The 19651-nt window shown below is 39.8% G+C and overlaps 2 protein-coding genes across 3 annotated transcripts in view; one reads left to right on the forward strand and one right to left on the reverse strand.

Annotated features, from left to right (window-relative positions):
* Nucleotides 1-19651, forward strand: part of RPF1 (ribosome production factor 1 homolog) — a 1036037-nt gene that overhangs the window by 372296 nt on the left and 644090 nt on the right. Inside the window, exon 10 of one of the 2 annotated variants that reach the window (XM_049771264.1) lies at nt 9720-9729. The exons of the other annotated variant lie outside the window; for it this stretch is intronic. The gene's annotated coding sequence lies outside the window, so the exon portion shown is untranslated. Of the gene's footprint in view, nt 1-9719; nt 9730-19651 lie in introns of those variants that run through there. 2 annotated transcript variants of the gene reach the window in all.
* The window catches only part of MCOLN2 (mucolipin TRP cation channel 2), a 50510-nt gene continuing 41171 nt past the window's right edge, over nt 10313-19651 (reverse strand). Inside the window, exons 11-13 of the mRNA XM_049771252.1 lie at nt 17100-17306; nt 15040-15161; nt 10313-10349 (exon numbers count right to left, since the gene is read on the reverse strand). Coding sequence (XP_049627209.1) covers nt 10313-10349; nt 15040-15161; nt 17100-17306 — 366 coding nt within the window. The remainder of the gene's footprint in view (nt 10350-15039; nt 15162-17099; nt 17307-19651) is intronic.

Genomic DNA, 19651 nt, shown 5'->3' on the forward strand with positions numbered 1-19651 from the left:
GATCATCAAGTTGACTCTATTTTTCTTCTTATTCTCTTGAAGGCTGTTTATTTTTACATCTGTGTCATTAACCATCTGGACTTGACTCCATGACTATGAGATTCTAAATCTGCCACAGACATATTCTAGGGTACTAGTTGATTCTTTTCCTCCTTTGGCCTCTACCGATTTCTGTCTCCAACTTACCTGCTGTGAATAGAAATTGCAGGGTTTTTTGAAAGGACCAATGAGAGAAAAATAACACTCTTATTTATTATTTTTTATTTTTAAGGTAAAATAATCATCTACAACTCTATTATTTCAATCATATAAGTGTGGAATCTCTGACAGCACATTTTGCATAAGGGTTATAGGTTAAGGTCACCCTAAGCCAGTGCTTCTCAAATAGTGGGGTGTGCCCCCCACAGGGGCCCGAGGCACCCTAAAGGGGAGCGCGTTTGACCTCAGCAAACACTGTCATAACAAGCTAAGCCCCGTGTTTGTGTCTCTGTATACCTCTGGAGCTGAGAGTTGCTGTGTCCTGCTTCAAACCCCGCTTCGAAAAGCTATGCATTGCAAAACGTGCTCATTGTAGCCATTCATCCAGATAGCACCTCTGATTAAAAAATCAGCTCAAATTATTTTATATATTTTTGTTTTGCAGGTTAAAGTTTTTTTTAATAAAGATACTATTTACAGTCGCGTGGGGGGTGCGAAAAATGTTTTCTTTTTCCTAGGGAGGCATGACAGAAAATAATTGTGAAGCACTGCCCTAAGCCTAGTGGAAATGGTTATGGGGTGAATCAGGCCCTCACCTACTAGCCATAGTCCCCTCTCTGTTTTCTTGTCATAATTTCCTTTATTTATCTTTTCCAGATGCTCTGGGAGCCACTTACACAAGGGAGATAAAAATTGAGTAGAAAATGACCCCCTCACCCCTTTCTCTGTGTTACGTGATTCCTTAAAACCTGTTTCAGGAAGAACCTTGACCTTTTCAGGAAAAGTATGGGAAGCAGACTCAATGTTTTTCTAGAAGTGCCGATGCATTTTCAAAGACCAGGCCATGGCTGGAGCTCCTCATGCTCCAGAATTGATGATGGACTTGATAGTGTTCCTGTGTATTCTTGCTGGTCAATTAGGGTTGAGATGCTGGCATGGAGCAGGGAAGACCATGACAGTGCTTGAAATACTGAGAACCTCCAGAATTTGATGTGTTGCATCTGTAGCAGTCAGAGATCCCTTCCCTGCTGTGTGGTGTGGTGAGCAGTTTTGGAGTTCTCTCTCTTTCTCTCTCTCTCTCTCTCTCTCTCTCTCTCTCTCTCTCTCTCTCTCTCTCTCTGTGTCTCTGTCTCTGTCTCTCTCTCTCTCTCTGTGTCTCTGTCTCTCTCTCTCTATCTCTATCTCTCTCTCTGTCTCTCTCTGCCCCAACCTCTCTCCCACTCCCCTCACTTACCCCTTGCCTTGCCCTCTTTCAAACTCTCTCGCACCCTCTTTATCTTGTATTGGAGGGGAGGGCACACCTGGCAGTGTCTGTGGGCTACTCCTGATAATTGACATAACCTTCAAACTGTCTCTGACATAGTTCTGACTCACCACAACCTTACTCCTCCTGGATTCCTATCTTGAAGGAGAGGAAACCCTAAGGGGATCATTTTTATTCTGTGCCCTTGCTCTCAAGTTCTCACCTCTAGTCCTTCCAGCAGGTAAGCTTGAAAAGAAGCATTGTGTAGGGGTTGGTAGGTTTTCATTATTTGGGCTTTTTAAATTTATTATTTTTGAAGTTTTTTTTACATGATTACAATAGCGTTGACTTTTACGAGCTAGATTATATAGTTACTGCACCATCACCATCACTGAAGTGTCCCATCTTTCCCTGTCATTCCACATCTGCCCCTTTTCTCTGCCCCACTGCTTGTCTTAGTACCACAGTCAAAGACAAAGGGATTGTCTCATTTGCTACGGTCTATTCTTTTGCTCTGTGTCTCTCTCTGTTCCAGATGAGTGAGCATATAAACTGTTTGTCTCTCTCTTCACTTGATCTTCGTCAAAAGGTTGAGAGAAGCAATGTCCTTTTCTCTCTTACTTCACTTAACATGATGTCCTCCAGGTCCTTACAATCTTTGAAAAACTGCAGGATTTAATCATTTCTTAGAGATTTTAAATATTCCTTCGTGTATATATGCCACAACTTTAGCCAAATTTCATTGGAAATTTGGATTGTTTTATAGTCCTGGCAACTTTAGTTAGCACTGTAATGAGCATAGGTGTGCATCTTTCTGGGATCTGGAAGGAATAAGCAGATATATTCTATGTGCTTTCAGATATTTGTGTAAGTCCATATTTTCTTTATTTGTGAAGCAAGGACCATACCAACTCTCTTCCTCTAATATTTCCACATTCACTAGCATACACACACACATATACAAAGGCAAAGTACTTGTTAGCATTATTTATTTTTCTGTAACTCCACACCTAAATTTTGGTGCTACTATCATGGCTAAGTGGAAAGAAATGTTCTTAAAGTCTCTGCGTTTTGTAAGCTTCAGGCTCTAAGTCTCTTCAGTCTCTTAAGCTTCTCTCAGTTGGCTCAAACCCACAGGTCTTGCTTTCTTTATAGCCACAAACTGGCTAGCCAAGGTCAGAGTACATTAGAAAGTGTGAATATATGTATTCGTGTAGGGGGAAGTGGGAAGCTATAATACAGAAATAAAAAGTCTCAAGTTAACTTCTTTTAGAACCAGGGGGAAGAAAAAAATAACAATGGAATGGAAAAATATGCATATGACAGAGAAATGGATTCAACTCATTCATCTTGGTAAATATATTTTTCAATAACCGAAGTTACTAAGAGGCACTCCCCTTCTAATTACCCAATCATAAATTCCCACAAGAATGACAGAGTATTTCACAAAAAAGTTTTCTTTGAAAGATAGTATTGATAAAGCATATATCTTAGATATGATATATGCCCGAGACACTTTTTAGGCAAATTTCTCCTGTATTTAATTATAAGGTAATAAAAAAAATAGGCACACACACACACACACCCCTCTCCAGTGGTGCTGAAAGTGGGTAGGCTAGAAGTGTCATAGCTACTCCTGGTGATGCTCTGTGTGATGGTCCTTGGGGAACCATGTGGTATGGGGATTGAACAGGCATAGGCTTGAACAGGCATAGGCTAGACAGGTACTCCACCACTGGAGCTGTAACTAGCCCCCAAAAGACTCATCTCTTTAAAAAAAAAAAAAAGAATGTAGGTGATTGCTACAGCTTGACTATAGCTTTTTCTTATTTCATTTTCTTCACTCCAACCCTTTCCTGGTCAGGGAGCTCCAGAGTGAAAGTAAAAGAATGACTTATCCAGCTCCCTTAGTTTTGTTTTGTCACTCCTTTATTACTGCCTTCATTCTTCCAATGTAGAATTTACATTCTGATCACCCAAAACAGGTTTCCCAATTAGTCAGATTCTTTCTTAATGGCCAAATTTTTGACATGAATTTGTTTTCTTTTTCATTTTTGGGTGTGTGTGTGTGTGTGTGTGTCTGTGTGTTTGTGTGTGTGTGTAGGGTGGGCACATCAGGAGATGCTCAGGGAGTCGCTCCTTGATCTGCACTCAGCAATAATGTGGTGGTGCTTGAGAGATCATATGAGATGACAGAGATTGAACTGTGTGGTTGGCATCATGCAAAGCTGTTACCCACTGTACTATATATCTGAACCCTGCCATGATTTTTCTTTATCCAGAAGCCTACCTACTCTCACTCCACATCCTGATCTTTGAGTTCATCACAATGCCCAATTCTATTTGTTTATCTAACCTTAAGAGGTCCTCATTCATACTTGCTCCCTTCTCCTGCTCTCATAGGGTACTTCAGGTGACCTTGCAATATTCTGCTTATTATATGGCTGAATCTCCCACTAAAATGCAGCAGGGATGGGATCATACCATTTATTCCTTTCCCCCTTATCCCTAGCACAGTGTTGAGAATCAAAAATCACAAATTCAGGGCCGGAGCAGTGGCACAGGTGGCCTTGTACATGCTAGCCTAGGATGGACCTCGGTTCAATCCCCTGGCATTCCCAATGGTCCCCCAAGCCAGGAGCAATTTCTGAACTCATAGCCAGGAGTAACCCCTGAACATCTCCAGGTGTGGCAAAAACAAACAAAACAAACAAACAAACAAAAACGCCCACAAATTTGTGATCTTCAGTAGTATAAGTCTATATACAGTGTGCTGGGATCTACTCATCCTCTAAGTAATGGTGCTTCTCACTACCTTCATTTACCTTTTTGCCTCAGAAACTTCTGTGCTTATAAGTCCCTTTTCAAAATTCCATGCTGGGAAAGATTAAATATAGATAGTAGCTCCCTGATTTCCCCCACAGGCAACCAAGAGTTTAGCTTCATCTCATTGTCCTGTTATCACAGACAACATACAAAGGACAGGCACTTGGGTTTGAGAGGTATTATTAATCCCCACTCCTCCATAGACCTAGCATGGCAGACTCACAAGTGAGGATGTAATTTCACTTTGTCAGTGTAAACATTCCTCTAGGGGGACATCAACTCAGCCTCCAGGAGAGAGTAATGACCACAACCACAGGCAGCAGGGGGTGAGTAATTTACTGCTGCTAGGCAATTAGTGTTGCTAGAAAAAAAATTGCTTTCATTTAAAATTCTCTTTAAACCATATGTATCATGGCTCATGGGATAATTTATGTATCATTAGAAACTAAGAAACATACATCATGCTAATAAATTGTCTCTCCCATTCTCCATAGCCAATAGCTCTCAGGGGTCTTTAGGAAGTCAGAGTTTTGTTGTACTTGTTGTCTAAGGTGGTGGGGAAACATGCCTAAGTAACTTGTTCACTTCTCATTCACCTACTGATTCTCTGGAAAAGAAGATGGCCAGAAAATATTTGCCAGTTTTACTTGCTGGTTTGCAACAGCATTTGCTGTAAATGAGTCCCTAGAAGAATATCCAAGAATGGTACTATTTTCCCTAACACTTTAAATGTTTTGGATTCAACTGGATGTCATTCCATTGCTAATATATTTATAATTCACAACATGTTCTACAGTTTCATAGATTCCTAATCAAAGGTAGAATCTTTGTGTTGAAAGAAAAAGCTGAAAAACGTTTAGAGTTTGTGACTGAATGTTTAGTGTGTAGAGTTGATGCCAAAGGACTTTGCTGAGCAAGTCTGGAGGTCATATGGCACTGGAAGAACATGACTGAGTTTAGAAAATAAACCGTCCTAGTCTCTTTCTCTGAAAAGGGAAAAGCTTCAATAGAAAGCTAGAAAATTAGCTCTTCAATGATGGAGGACAGGGCATGATAAACGGGAAGTAAACAACTAGCATCCACACAGCTAGTGATATATGGAAACAACCATCATCAATAACTAACTTCATCTCCATCTTTAGGACACAAGAGGAAGCATTGTTGAATGTGATCACTTGCACCACCACTGTGATTCCTACATAAAGTGTGTGAACCCCTAAACATCTCAATAATAGAAGGAAGGTAAAGAGCAAGAATGAACATACAACCTGGAACAGAGAAATAGTACAATAGGTAGGATGCTTGTCTTTTTTGAGGCTGACTTATTTGATTCCTGGCACTCAATATGTCCTCAGAGTTTCTCCAGGAGTGGACCTTGAGTGCAGAGCCAGGAATAAATCCTGAGCACAGCTCACTGTGACCCCCAAAGTTCCAGGCCCATCCAATCCTGCCAAAAACAAACAAGCAAACAAACAAACAAAAAACACACACACACACAGCTCAAGCCACCCATTTTTCATGACAGAAATGAAGTAAAAGGCATTCCATGATAAATGGATGGAAAGTAACATTCTGGGTGGGATAAAAAAAAAAAAGTAAAAATACAATGGCTGATTTAGAAAGCGATAACAGGAATGACTCTATAGGGCTTTAAGCCAAATGATTCTAATAAAAAAATTTTAATGAAAAAATTTGTGTTGAACACACACAAAAACCAAAAAGCAATGTTTACTCAATTCCACCCTCTACTCTTAGGAACTTTAAACTGCTCAGAACCAGAGAGATGACATAAAAGGCTCTGCATGTTTTATTCCCTGTACTGCTCAGTCCCTCCAGCAGCATCAGGAGTAACCCTGAAAAGAGCGTCAGTATTTTTGCTATTCCTGAGTACCACTGTAAAAACTTAATTTAAATGTTTAAAAAAGTAAAATGCTAAAGTCCTATCCTTCTAATTCCCAAGTGAATCACTAAGATCACAGTCATGACAGACTAGTAGGGTGATTGAAAAAGCACTAACAACTGCAATGTTGTGTTGGTAGAGTACTAAACCATGTGTAGGGCCCTCCATGAATGGACTACAGTGCTGCCGCAATTGAGAGCCAGATGTCTGAAAGAGGGAAGCTTGGAGAAAAGAGAAACTTAGCCTAATTCCCACATATGGGACTATTAAGTTCTGTTTCCATGTCTGCTCTTCTTTCTTCTTCTACAAATCCAACCTTGAAACATGTGCACAGGTCTTACCTGGGAATGCTTACTTACCCATTCCCATATAGGCTACTATTGCTTGTAGGTTTAATAAGCAGCATGAACTTCTGAAAGTTCAGATGATAGAGAAATCATAAGAATCTTGAGGTTGTAAATGTCCAGATTTTAACAAAATAGAGTTTTCTCTAGACACACAACAATAAAGTTGAGTGAAACCAACTAAATCAGTGATAACCAATCCTAAACTGTGATCCAGGCTCCCCTTAGTAGTACATTTTGCTAACACTGAAACATTTCAGAGAAGATGGATATGGCCCCTAACCAGGGATGATATACCAATTTATAGTGTTCCATAATTAAAAGCAAAAGATCACAGGATGGGATCTAGCCACCCAGTGGTGATACAGCTGAGTGAACTTTTTAGGTAGCTATAATTGTGTCTTGAAGCATCAATATTTAGATTGACAAGCAATCTTTGTCAAAGGAACAGTTCTTAGTATGCTTCCCCCATGTCACCAGAGTCCCTGAATATCAAAGGCAATGTGGGGCTTATTTTCAAAGGGGGACACCCTTGGGTATCAGAAGGTGATTGGCTATTTCAGGATCTAAACACTGTATACTGTTGTGCTTTTCATAAGCCTGAGGTCCTGAGTCTAGAACTTCCCACCATTACAATGAGACACGCAGAGGTTCATGCAGAGGTTATGGGCAGTGATTGCAATTTCAATTTAGTTAAGTACTTCCTTTCTCTTACCCTTCTGCATTTGCCACCTCAAATCAACTAATGGATGGAGCTCAAGCTAATTTATATTCTGTACATATTTTGTGAAGGCAGCGGGGCCACAGTAGCACTGGTCTCATCCTGGGTCAGAGGATAGGGCTTAGAATAGTAATTATTCTTTTGCAACCTCTTCTGGGACCACTCCTTTCCCATCAGAACTAAGAGATTGCCCCAGAAGCTGGCGAGTTAGGCAGCCAATCCTCAACAACAACAGGTAAGTTTCTGATGTTTAAATTTATCATTGCCTCTGAGACAGAGCTGGGCATGCAACCTCCATCTACTTGAAGAGTTAACTAATACCAAAAGGGTATGATGAGCACACTAAGAAAGCAAGCTATTCCAGATATGAAACTGTACATTTGCAAGTCATACAAAAAAAAAAGATTTCAAAAGATCTAATATTCACTGAGCATTTACAATACACATTCTGTCCTATATACTTTCAGTTTTAACATTAAATCCACACTAGCCCCATTTTACAGATAAGAAAATGAAGGCCCAAGGTGATTCAGTGGTGTGGCTAAGTAGAAGCAGAGAGAACAGCAGCTCACACAGACGGGCTGCATACAAAAGGTCTTTAAACTTCACCACCCCCAGGTTCTATTGGAACCTACTTACAAACAGGGCAAAAAAAAAAAGTACAGTTCAAGTTTCAGTTCAGTACTATACTTTGCATAAGTTGTTTGACTTTAGTTCCTGTTTATTTATCTGCATTACTTAGAGGCAGTGTCAACTTACCAAGAGCTACAGAGTTATGTGGTCAGTTGGGGTATTAACTAAAACCTGTGTAATCAGTTCCTACACTGATGCTCTTTCTGCCACTCCAAAAATCTTAGGATATGGTATCTGGCTTGGAGAGTGTCAGTGCAAGCCAAGGAAGTAGATTTTACAAGGGTTGGAGATTCCAGAATAAAAACAGTTGGCAGGGAAAACAGGTGTAAACTTTCCAAGTGGAAGCTCAGGATAGAAGACCAGATGTTTTGTCTTAGATTGTGCCTAGAATAAGAGTTATGAGAACATTAATAATGTGACCATCATTTAAAATGACTAAAAAGAAAGAAAAGAATGTTTTCACAGATAGACAATAACCTTGAAAAGTAATTTTCTTCCTCAAAATATCATGTCCAGCTGAAGGAAAAAAAAAAGAATTATGAAGGTTGAGAAAAGAAAAAATTGTATGGAAGACCAGCATTAATCTTCTATTCAAATGACAGTCACAGCAGCAGAAAATATATGCAAAAGCATAGCAGTTCTATGGAGAGACAATCTAAATATTAGGAGTATACTCAAAGGCAAATAAGTGATCAAATTGCAGGCCTGATTCTGGAATCATACAGATGACTCCAGGACTGTGAGTTGAATTGTCACCATTAATTTAAAAGTCAAATATAATTTTAAATAATATTTGGGGAGTATGGAAAGGATTAATGGTAATTTTAGCAAGACATTTTTAATATATAAATACAAATCCTTTACTTTACAACTTTACTGGCATTAACTGGATGATTTTCAGCTCCAGATTTGAACTTGTCATTTGAAGAAGGTGTAGGGAGAAGCAGAAATGAGGAAATCACAGGAGGAAAAATCAGGTAAGAGGAAACAAATGAAGTGACCTCTGGGATAAGAATTCTTCATCAATAAATGTAAAAGTGTTGATCCTTAATATGTCTCAAGTATAAAATAGAAGTATGCATTAAATCATTGTAATCTCAAACCACTATCACTGATAATTATTGCATAGCATTGATATCATAATCTCATATAGCTGCAGTTTTTAAGCAAATGTAATTCCTTTTAGAGACCAGATAGTTAACAGATCTGTGACCTGAATCTCATGAGGTAGATATTAAAAGATACAACATTAAAACATAGGAGCAGTTCTATTTGTTATGATAAAAAAAAATTACTTGGGAAAAAGTATTCCATTTCCTTACTTGAGAAGATCAAATCCCCACCATAGAGGAATTCAGTGAAGAAGAGCAACTACAACTGTAGATTACTTCCATGTGTCATGTATTTACTATCAATGATAAGCACAACTGATGAGATGTCCAAGTGATTCTTTCTGTTTTGTCCCACTGAATATGCAAACTTAATTTATATTATTCAGAGGAAAACTTTAGGAAAACGGGTCAAGAAATGTCCACTGCAAAATTTCTTGATTTGAATGTGATCTTTAAGTCCCTTAATTCTCTTAAGTTCTCTGCCTTTGAGTTTTTAATTTGATTTTGCAATCAACTTGTTTTCTGTAACACACTAGCTAACAAATATAAGTCAGGGTTAGAATGATAATAAAGTAGATAAAGCAAGTGGCCAACCTAAGTTGGATACCTAGCACCCCAGATGGTCCCCCAGAAGTGATCCCTGAGGAAAGCTAGCAATTAGCTCTGAGCACTGTTGGGTGTGGCCCCAAATCCCAAATCAAATAAACAAAAAGTAAAATATGTGTCTTCTAAACCAAACTCTGGAACTGAAGCAATAGGACAATAGATAGAATGCTTGCCTTCCAATACAGCAGATCTGGTACAACCCCCAGAATTCCATATAATCCCCTGAACCTGCCAGGAGTAATTCTTGAGCACAGAATCAGGGGTAAACCCTGAGCAGCATCAGGTGTGGGTCAAAACCAATAGTAAAAAAAAAAAAAAAAAAACTAAAAAACTAAAAATAAAACTAAAAAAACTGATTTGGTGACAAACACACCTATTTAAATACATGATCTTTTAACTACCATTGTTTTGCATACTCTGAAATGTAATCCTTTGCCATTCTAACACTAACACATCATAAATGAAAAGACCAATACAAAATCTCATTGTTTTCATTTCATTTCTATTGCACTAATGCCCAGTAGCTGACCGTGGTCTATGCTTCATTATCCAAGTTTATGAAAATGAACTTTAAAGTTCAGTTGTGGTCAGCTAGCTGACTGTCAGTCCTCTTTTCCCCATTTCACAGTAAATAAGGCACATTTTTTGAATTGCCAGGTCCATGTTGTTTGGGGTCCTTCTGCATCGCCTCTGGATAAGAGATTGGAAATTGGATGTCTTTCTCAGGGTTTAGTTAATGAGCATCAAGTGGTCATCATTTCCTTCCCTGTAACAAGAAAGAGAAAACAATGATTTTAAAATCTTTTAGTTGCAAAGAAATACACTATATTAGGCATGCACAGGTCATGCATATCTTGAATACAACTTACAAAAGGAAGAAAAACTAAGAAAATCAATTTACATTATTTTGAGTTTGAGAAGATGTTTTCTTCAATTTTGAGGAGTTGTTTACTTTAAAAAGCCTCCAACTTCTTATTATTTTGTTTTTGTTTTTGCAGTGCTCAGGGCTTACTCCTGTCTCCGCATTCAGAGATTACTCCTGGCAGGGGAACCATATATGTTGCCAGGTATTGAACCCAAGTCAAACACCTTATGTGTTGTATTCCAACTTCCAGCTACCTTTTACAAAATCTACTTGTCTACTTAGTGGCTAGCAGAGCAAGATTTTTTCCATTGCTGTGGTCAGCTGAAATAAGTTAACTCTGCATTTTTTGGGGGGAAGAGGGTGGGCTACCAAGTGATGATCAGAAGCCTTGAGATATTGCTAACAATTTTTGATTCTCAGCCAACAAGAACGTGCCAGATGATGCAATAGTTCTTGGACCCTGTAATCCCAAGGACATCCAGACCATCCCAGAGATGCTGAGAACCTCCACAGCACAGCCACACCTGGGACTTTATGTTGCCTGGAATCAAACCCCCAATTTGAGTGCATGCTAGTCATATGCTCTAATCTCTGTAATATTTCCTGGCTTCTTAACACTGTATTTGTTTAATTTATGATAACATTTCAAAGAACCTCATCGCTAAAACTAGAAGAGGTTTAAGAAGTTGTGTGTCGTATTCTGATATGACTAAAAGAATATGGTCCCTAAAAATCCCTGCAAAAAGCAGGGTTCAAAATAAAAATCAGATGTTTAGATCAATAATCAGCCTATCAATAAGTCAAGAGAAAGACAGCCTGTGGTGGTAGTAGCTGGACTGCTTGACCTAAAATAAGTATTTGAGAGTATTGAGAGTGTCCATCTAGGGCCAATATCTTAATGCCAATGTTACCCAAGTTGCCTCATAAAGTCTTTGCAAGATCAGCTCACAATTAATAATACACTTTGACTGAGCTCTAATCTTTAAACACATTAGTCCTAACCTTTAAACACAAGAGTGCTGCATTTGGGGCAGGGGGCTGGAGTAATATTACAGTGGGTAGGACCTTGCCTTTTACAGGGCCAACCTGGGATTGATCCTTGGCACTCCATATGATTCCCTGAGCACTACCAGAAATAATCCCTGATCACAAAGCCAGAAATCCGCCCTGAGCAACACCAAAACAACAACAAAATAATACTTCACTTAAGATGGAGTCAATGTTGTAATTTATTGTCAAGAATCCAGTACAATCCATTTCTTTCCTAGGATACTCTGATGGCCATGTATTTTATGGACAACTTTTTGGGGATTAAAGTTTTGGACCAATATTCAGCAACTGCTCTAGTGAACCACACACATGTTATTTTTTGTGAACAACCACTTCTAGTTTTCCTTTATGCTAACCTGTTTTCAGAATATTCAATACTCTCATTACTCAGTAATCTCATTAGTGGATATTGTTGTCCCATTTAATTCTTTTGTTCTTGATGGGTGGGTGCTCATTCATACAGGCCTCTTCTCAACAATCTGATGCTACTGCCTCCTTGTCACTGCTCAATCCCAATTTTTTTTTTTTTGGTTTTTGGGTTACACCTGACAACACTTGGGTTCCTCCTGGCTCTACGCTCAGAAATTGTTCCTGGCAGGCTCGGGGAACCATATGGGATGTCGGGATTCAAACCACTGTCGTTCTGCATGCAAGGCAAACACCCTACCTCCATGCTATCTCTCCGGCCCCTCAATCCCAATTTTATCCACTATTCTTTGTTGAATTCTTAAATCCTACACTTGCCCCATTGGGATGCACAAGAACACAAACAACAACAATTTCCTGAAGGCTTTTTTGTGGTGTAAACCAAACTCACCCAAACTGAACACCAAAACCATCTCAGTCACATTCCTGAATTTTCTACCACATTTTCTAAAGAATTTTTTTTTTTTTAGTTAATGACATATTAGAAAAGCAACTTCCAAAGAGTCTTTCCTTTTCCAAGGTGCCTCTTAGGAGGCAGCTGCCTATTAAGAAAATTAATTTCCCTTTATCCTAGCTTCCATGGCAACAATTTAAAGCTTTGAGAGGATGAAATGCGATTTAAAAAATCTGAATCTTCTCAGAAGACCTCATTTGATATTTACCAGCCAGCCTTTGGCAATGCTCAATCATATCATTTCAAATCCCAAGATACAGTATGAATTGATTAACAGAAATTGCATGTGGTTTTAAGTAGCGATTAAGTTCTCCCATCTTCCTTCAGGAATTTGGTTCAGAGACTCCTTTTCAAAAAACATTGATAGGAGAGAGTTTTTGTTAACAAAAACCACCCGATTTCAGATAAAAACAAAGGGGCAATTAAGAGCATAACCTTCACAGGCCAGAAAGCTATTAGAGCATTTGCCTTGCACTTGGCCTAGCCTGATTAGAATGCAAAGCACAGCATGTGGGGCTATACAAGTCCCACCAGTAGTTATCCCTGAGCAGCGTCAGAAGTAAGCCCAGAGCATTACCGGATATTGCCCCCAAATCAACAAACCAAAACCAATAAAAAAGGACCACAGGGGCCAAGTGGTGGCGTAAGCAGTAAAGCATCTGCTTTGCCCTAGCTAGCCTAGGACGGACTGCAGTTCGATTCCCAGGCATCCCATGTGGTCCCCCAAGCCAGGAGCGATTTCTGAGCACAGAGCCAGGAGTAACCCCTGAGCGTCATCAGGTGTGGCCCAAAACCAAATATATATATTTATATTTATTTATAATATATAATAACATATAATATATAATAACACACACACATATATATGTATATATATATATATATATATATATATATAAAGGACCAGAAACTTTACCTGTCACTCATGCTAATTCCCAATACAGAGAAGATACTTTGGCATTAAGCTCTAGATCAGTGTGTTTTCATGTGAATTTACATATAAAAATAGGTATAAAGATGCTGGAGAGATAGCCTGGAGGTAAGGCATTTGCCTTGCATGCAGAAGGATGGTGGTTCAAATTCTGGCATCCCATATGGTCCCCCAAGCCTGCCTAGAGTGATTTCTGAGTGTAGAGTCAGGAGTAACCCCTGGGCACTACTGAGTGTGACCCAAAAACCAAAAAAAAAAAAAAAAAAAAAAAGTATACAAGCCAAACATTTTCTGATGATAAACTGATAAACTATAAATTCAAATGAAAACACACTTTTTGAAACCCTCATATTCAATTACCTGGCCCATTCTGGAATTAAGCTATCCCACACACTGATGTGATCAGACAGTCTGCTGTTTGTGAGCCCTAGGAAGAAGGGCCTGAAAGATGAACAAATGTTTTTGTCCAGCAAGCACAAGGTTGCAATTCCAAGTGCCAATCTCAAGCACTGAAGCCATCCTGGCAGATCTGCTACTTAAGATTCACAGTGAGGGCCTGGAGAGATAGCACAGCGGTGTTTGCCTTGCAAGCAGCCAATCCAGAACCAAAGGTGGTTGGTTCGAATCCCGGTGTCCCATATGGTCCCCTGTGCCTGCCAGGAGCTATTTCTGAGCAGACAGCCAGGAGTAACCCCTGAGCACCGCCGGGTGTGGCCCAAAAACCAAAAAAAAAAAAAAAGATTCACAGTGAGAAAGGGCCCAGAGGATACATTAGGAATCCCAGGACAAGAGTAATTCTGAGGGCTGAATTCATAGGGCCATACATGTGCCAATGTAATTCTGACTACCCCACAGTCTGGGGCCCCTAACAATGAGAAAATCGAAAGTTTGGAGTCAGAATGATAGTATAGTAGAAAAGGTTCTTGCCTTACGTGCACCTGGCCTGGGTTCAATCCTGGCTAAAACATACAATCTCTCAAGAGCTGCCAGGAGTGATCCTTGAGTGTAAATCCCAGAGTAATTCCTGAGCACCAGGGTACGGTGTTTGGGTATGTCCCCAAAACAAAACAACAAAAACAGATTGTTTGGGATGTAAGAAAGTGGCTCAAAATGGTAAAGCATATATTTGGCACGTGTGAAGTCCTAAATTTGATTTCTGGCACCCACAAGCACTGCCACACAGTGAGTCACCTGTAGATCCTTGTCAGAAGAGTAGGAAAGGTTTATTTATTTATATTTTGGTACCACAGATTTGAGAAAGGAAAACTCCATTGCTCTACTTCTGAAAGACCTTTGGGGCCAGCAACATTGTACAGTGGTAAACTACAGTTGATTGCATGCTTTGAAAGGGCGAGGCCTTGATTTTAATCACTGGCACCACAAATAAATAAATAAAAATGAGCTTTGGAGCCAGAGAGACAGTACAGGATTAAGGTACTTGCTTTGCATGCAGTCAACCCTAATTTAAGGCCTCCAAATAGCTGAGCATTGACATCTCCTTTGGCCATCTTGAATTCATCGACATAATGCATTCCTTTTCAAGAGTTTCATCCTATTCCCAAGAGATTTCAGTCATGCCATGAAGCTCTCTCCCCTGGTTTGGTAGAAACAAAGCATTCTGAAGCCAATTTCACTGGAAAGAAAGTGCAGGATGATTGACCTCCCACAATGAGTAGCTTTGGTTGGGAGTGCTGCATTAACCAGCTGCTCTAGTTAAACACTGCACTGACCTCCTCAGGCAGCTGATGCAGGACAGGAAGGCTGAAGGCTCTTTCTGATATTGCTCTTTGCTACTGCATTCCTTTAGGAATCCCTGAAGGTCTGTTTCAGGAAACCCGTTTCTTTGGTATTTCTTTAAAAAAAAGGAAAAAAAAAGTACATAATGTTATCTTATATCAGGAACATGAAACTTTGCTCCTTTTGTAAAGACACCAAACCCAGCTTTGGCAAAACAAATCTCTCCCAAATGGCTAGTTCAAGTTCAAGCACTAATATTAATAATGATGTCTCAGTCTGTCAGTGCCAGAAGACCAAGCCAGAGCCATCTTAAAACAGCCCAGGGGAAAACTTTACAAAGAAAGAAAGATGGGACAGAACAGGAAAATTTTAATGAAGAAAAAGCAAACATCCTAAGTTTTTATAAGCCTCCCATTCCCACACTGAGGCCTCCCATTCCCTCACTCCCTGCAAAGAATTTGCCTGAGAGAAGGTCCCTGCTTACTTTGGTTACTTAGTGGCTCATCAGAGACACATCCTTTCACCCCACAACACCATGTGAGGTCACCACCAGGTCATCAAGGCTTGGTCCTCTCAAAAGGACACTGTCAGATCCAAGTCAGGAACCTTGAGCACTTTCCAGATGGCCCAGGGATTCTGGGCCCAAATAGCATCCCATCTTTACTCTCTAGCACTGAATCCCTCACCTGCTTGACCTAGAATTACTGGAAGGGGACCATGGCCTCCAGAGCATGTCTTGAAGGTATCCCTACTCCAGCCAAAAACTGATACAGAAACCTAGATGGCTGGGCAATGTAACTCCTTTCTCTCTCTCTCTCTCTCTCTCTCTCTCTCTCTCTCTCTCTCTCTCTCTCTCTCTCTCTCTCTCTCTCTCTCTCTGTCTATATCTCTCTCTGTCTATCTCTATCTCTCTCTTTCTCTCTTTTCTCTTAGTTTTCATTTTGAGTTAGTTTTATTTCGTTTTTATTTTTTGAGATTTATTGTTGAAGCATATACTAATGTACAGTTATTTACATTAAAATTTATATTGAGGCCCAGAGAGATGAAATAGATATTAGATATTAGGTGCTTGCTTTTTATTAACCAAAAGTGGTCCCTGAACATAAAGCTAGAAGTAAAATCTGAGCACCACTGTGTATGGCAACACATATATAGTGTAAAACAGGATAATATATTTAATGTAGGTTGACAAATAGATCACTAGTACCCACGATTAGGGAACACTATGATTTCCCATGCACATAGCCTTTCTTCTTTGTATCTGGCCATTTCTGCCAGTAATGTAACTCTTCTCTTCACTTTCAGCTCTACTGTTGGGCTAATCATCTGCTCCCACATGAACAAAGATCCCTTCCTCCCTCCCTCACACTCAAACAGAAAGAGCTTGGTTGTCAGTGAACAACCTCTGAGTCAGCGAAGACTCAAAGGAAACTGCCCACAAGACATGGCAAACCTGGCTGCTCAGACATCAGCTCTAGTATAGGAATTTCCTCAGAATTACCACTGGCTGTATGAGTAGCCCTACCCGATACAGGTGGTTATGAACACCTTAATTGTTTGGGAAGGTAGATGCGGAACAACTACAAAGACTTAGTTGCCATGATTTCAAGGAAACCCACAGTGTGTGTGCAGTTGCATTAGTCAATGTGGACATGTCAGATTCTGTTAAGCGTTTGATGGTGGTTGTTTCCACCAGTGAGATTAATCACCCTAGACCCACTCAGGGAGGAACACTTGCCAGAGGGGAGGTCCACAGACCAGAATCTCCTTTCTCCAATCCAATCTCTCCTTTTCCTTTTACTTCCTCTCAGCCACCACAACTCCAAACTATGACCAGCCAGATATAGGTGTCAAAGTGAAGGCCCCCAGGATATTCAAGACATATTTAAAAGTGACCGTTAACATCTAGAAAGTTCCTTCTCTATGAAACTGCAATGTTGATTCAAAAGTCATAGAATTTAAGTCAAAAAAAAGGAAACCTAGTATTTTCATAACTTCCCATTAACACACAATCTGCAGCAGTTTCTGGCAGGAAATACTGATAGTGACTTACCTTAATGGTGTCATAAGAATCTGTAATCAGTGCAATAAAAAGGCTGAGAATCATGTATATAAAAAGACTGATGAAGGAGTATAAATAGAGGCGACTGAACAGCCACACCAGGATACTCTTCTGCTGGATTTGAGCAAAGGTTGCAAACATATCATCACCATTGACCAGAGAAAATAGACACTCAGCAACTGTATTCAGATTTTCAAACTGCAAGGTAAACCAAAAGTAGCTTTTGAGATATATTATCTCCTCAAATGCACAGAAGTATGTCGTTAACTTGATTTACTGGAGTTGCTATTGTTATTAAAATTAACAGGCCATTTTAAAGTAGCAAGAATAATATAAGCAGAAAACATTCCAATCTCTATGTCACACTCTCAAAACAATCTCTTGCCATGTCCCTGCTTTTTCCCCTAGGTATATTTAAATAGATCTGTGGTATTATCATCTAACAATTTTGGATTCTGATTATTTTTCCTACTTACTACAAGCAAAAACCTTATGCCATTTGCGCTTAGAAAACATTTCTTATATAATAGCTAATTCTCTTGAAATGTCAAAGTTAACTATTTGGTATTTTGCTATTATAAAGAACAATGTAATGAACATTTTTAACCATAATGGTTCACACCCCCACCCACTCCCATTATTTGGTCTTGGCTATTAACATTTTTAAGGTTACATTCTGCCAAACCAATTTCTGGAAGAAGTGTCACAGCTGTGATCTACAGCCACTGAGATGGAAGTGCCTGAGACTAAGTACAGGTTCAAGGAAATTCTTCTAAATAAATGCTTTCTCTGTCACCTTTCCAACTGTGGGTACATGCAATTTGAGCACAGTAAAAAAATCAAAGATTGGTCCAAATAAGTGTTCAGCAGGAGAGTAGTTTGGTTCCCCAGTGCTGCAAAAAAAGAAAGCTAGGCAAGAATGATCATGGCAAATGCCTCTTAAAGGCTTCCACCCTTACCCTGGGTAAAATATGCCAAGAGAATCAGCTGCTCTGGGAGAGGTGGGACTGGCTGTTCAAGGAGAGATTTTCAGAGTAAGAGCCTGAAGCTCGAACGGATGATCAGAGGAGCAAAGGAAGGATTTGCTCAGTGAACTAAGGGAAAAACGATGCTTGAGACTCAAGGGGCTGGAAAAGCGTGTCTGTCCCAGGACACAAAGGACCTCATTTGCTCACCTGCATACCTGGGAGTAATAGGGTTTGTAAGTGAAGTCAGTGTAAAACTTCAGCCAGAAGAGTGTCATGACCTGATCTTTCTTTCTAAATGAAAACCATGGCCTCTGGAAGGTTCCCCAGAATGGGAAAGTCTATCCAGAGTAAGAAGCCACAAAGAAGGCAGCAGTATTTGTTTCTTTGCTTGCTTTTGGTTTGGGGGCCATACCTGGTGATGCTCAGGGATCACTCCTGGCAGTCCTCAGGGGATCATAAAGGATGCAAGGGATCGAAACCGAGTCAGCCGTGAGCAAGGCAAGCTCCCTGCCCACTATACTATCATTCCAGCCCCTACAGCTGATTTTTGGATCAAAGATATTCCTTAGAAAGACTGTCTTATGACTGTACATTTAATTAGTTACTATAGCTTTGGGGGACAGTAAATGCCTGAGGAGTGCCTCTGAGAGGACTCACCTTGTTGAGAATTAAGATATTCTTTCATGTGGAACAAAATAACTCTCCCACACACCATTCTAACTGGAACTTGACTTTCCCTCCTTATTTCTCTGTTTCTGCTAGTCATTCTGGTCCAAGGAAACATTGACTGAGAAATTATCATGTACTTAAATCACTGTTGGATTGATCAATCTCACTCTTCAGTTTTTTATATATATTTTTGTTTGTTTGTTTGTTTGTTTTTGGGCCACACCCGGGTTTGCTCAGGGGTTACTCCTGGCTGTCTGCTCAGAAATAGCTCCTGGCAGGCACCGGGGACCATATGGGACACCAGGATTCGAAACAACCACCTTAGGTCCTGGATTGGCTGCTTGCAAGGCAAACGCCGCTGTGCTATCTCTCCGGGCCCACTCTTCAGTTTTTTAAGGGTCCATTTGACTCAAAATGATTTGTTCTTCTAATCTCTATTTCACTCTGCAATCCACAACATAGGGTTTTACACAGATCTACAAGGTTTTTTTTTCCCACTTCCACCTCTTTGCCCTCTCAGTTCAAGCCTCAGTAAAACCTAAACTATAAAACATCTGGAGGCAAAGTGAAAATTCAAAAAAAAAAAAAAAAAAAAAAAGAAAATTGGGTATGTTCTGGCCTTAGGTGGGTGCATTTTCTCTTCTCCCAGTCACTACTAACATGCAGAGCATGCCTTCTTCCATAACTCTAGATTCATTTCTTCTCTTTTCTACTGCCATTCTTTCTTTTTACCCTGCATGTTGTTTTCTTCTTCTTCTCAATGTCCAATTAAGTCAAAGCTGAAGATCTGTTTCAGAAAATACTTCCCTGGGATCTCTATATATCAGGTAAAGTAAGAACCTCCTAATAAAATACCTAGATATTACTAAATGGTTCTGTATAGATTTCTCTACACCCCAATGAGAC

This window comes from Suncus etruscus, chromosome 4 (genome assembly GCF_024139225.1).
Source record: "Suncus etruscus isolate mSunEtr1 chromosome 4, mSunEtr1.pri.cur, whole genome shotgun sequence".
Taxonomy (NCBI): Eukaryota; Metazoa; Chordata; class Mammalia; order Eulipotyphla; family Soricidae; genus Suncus; species Suncus etruscus.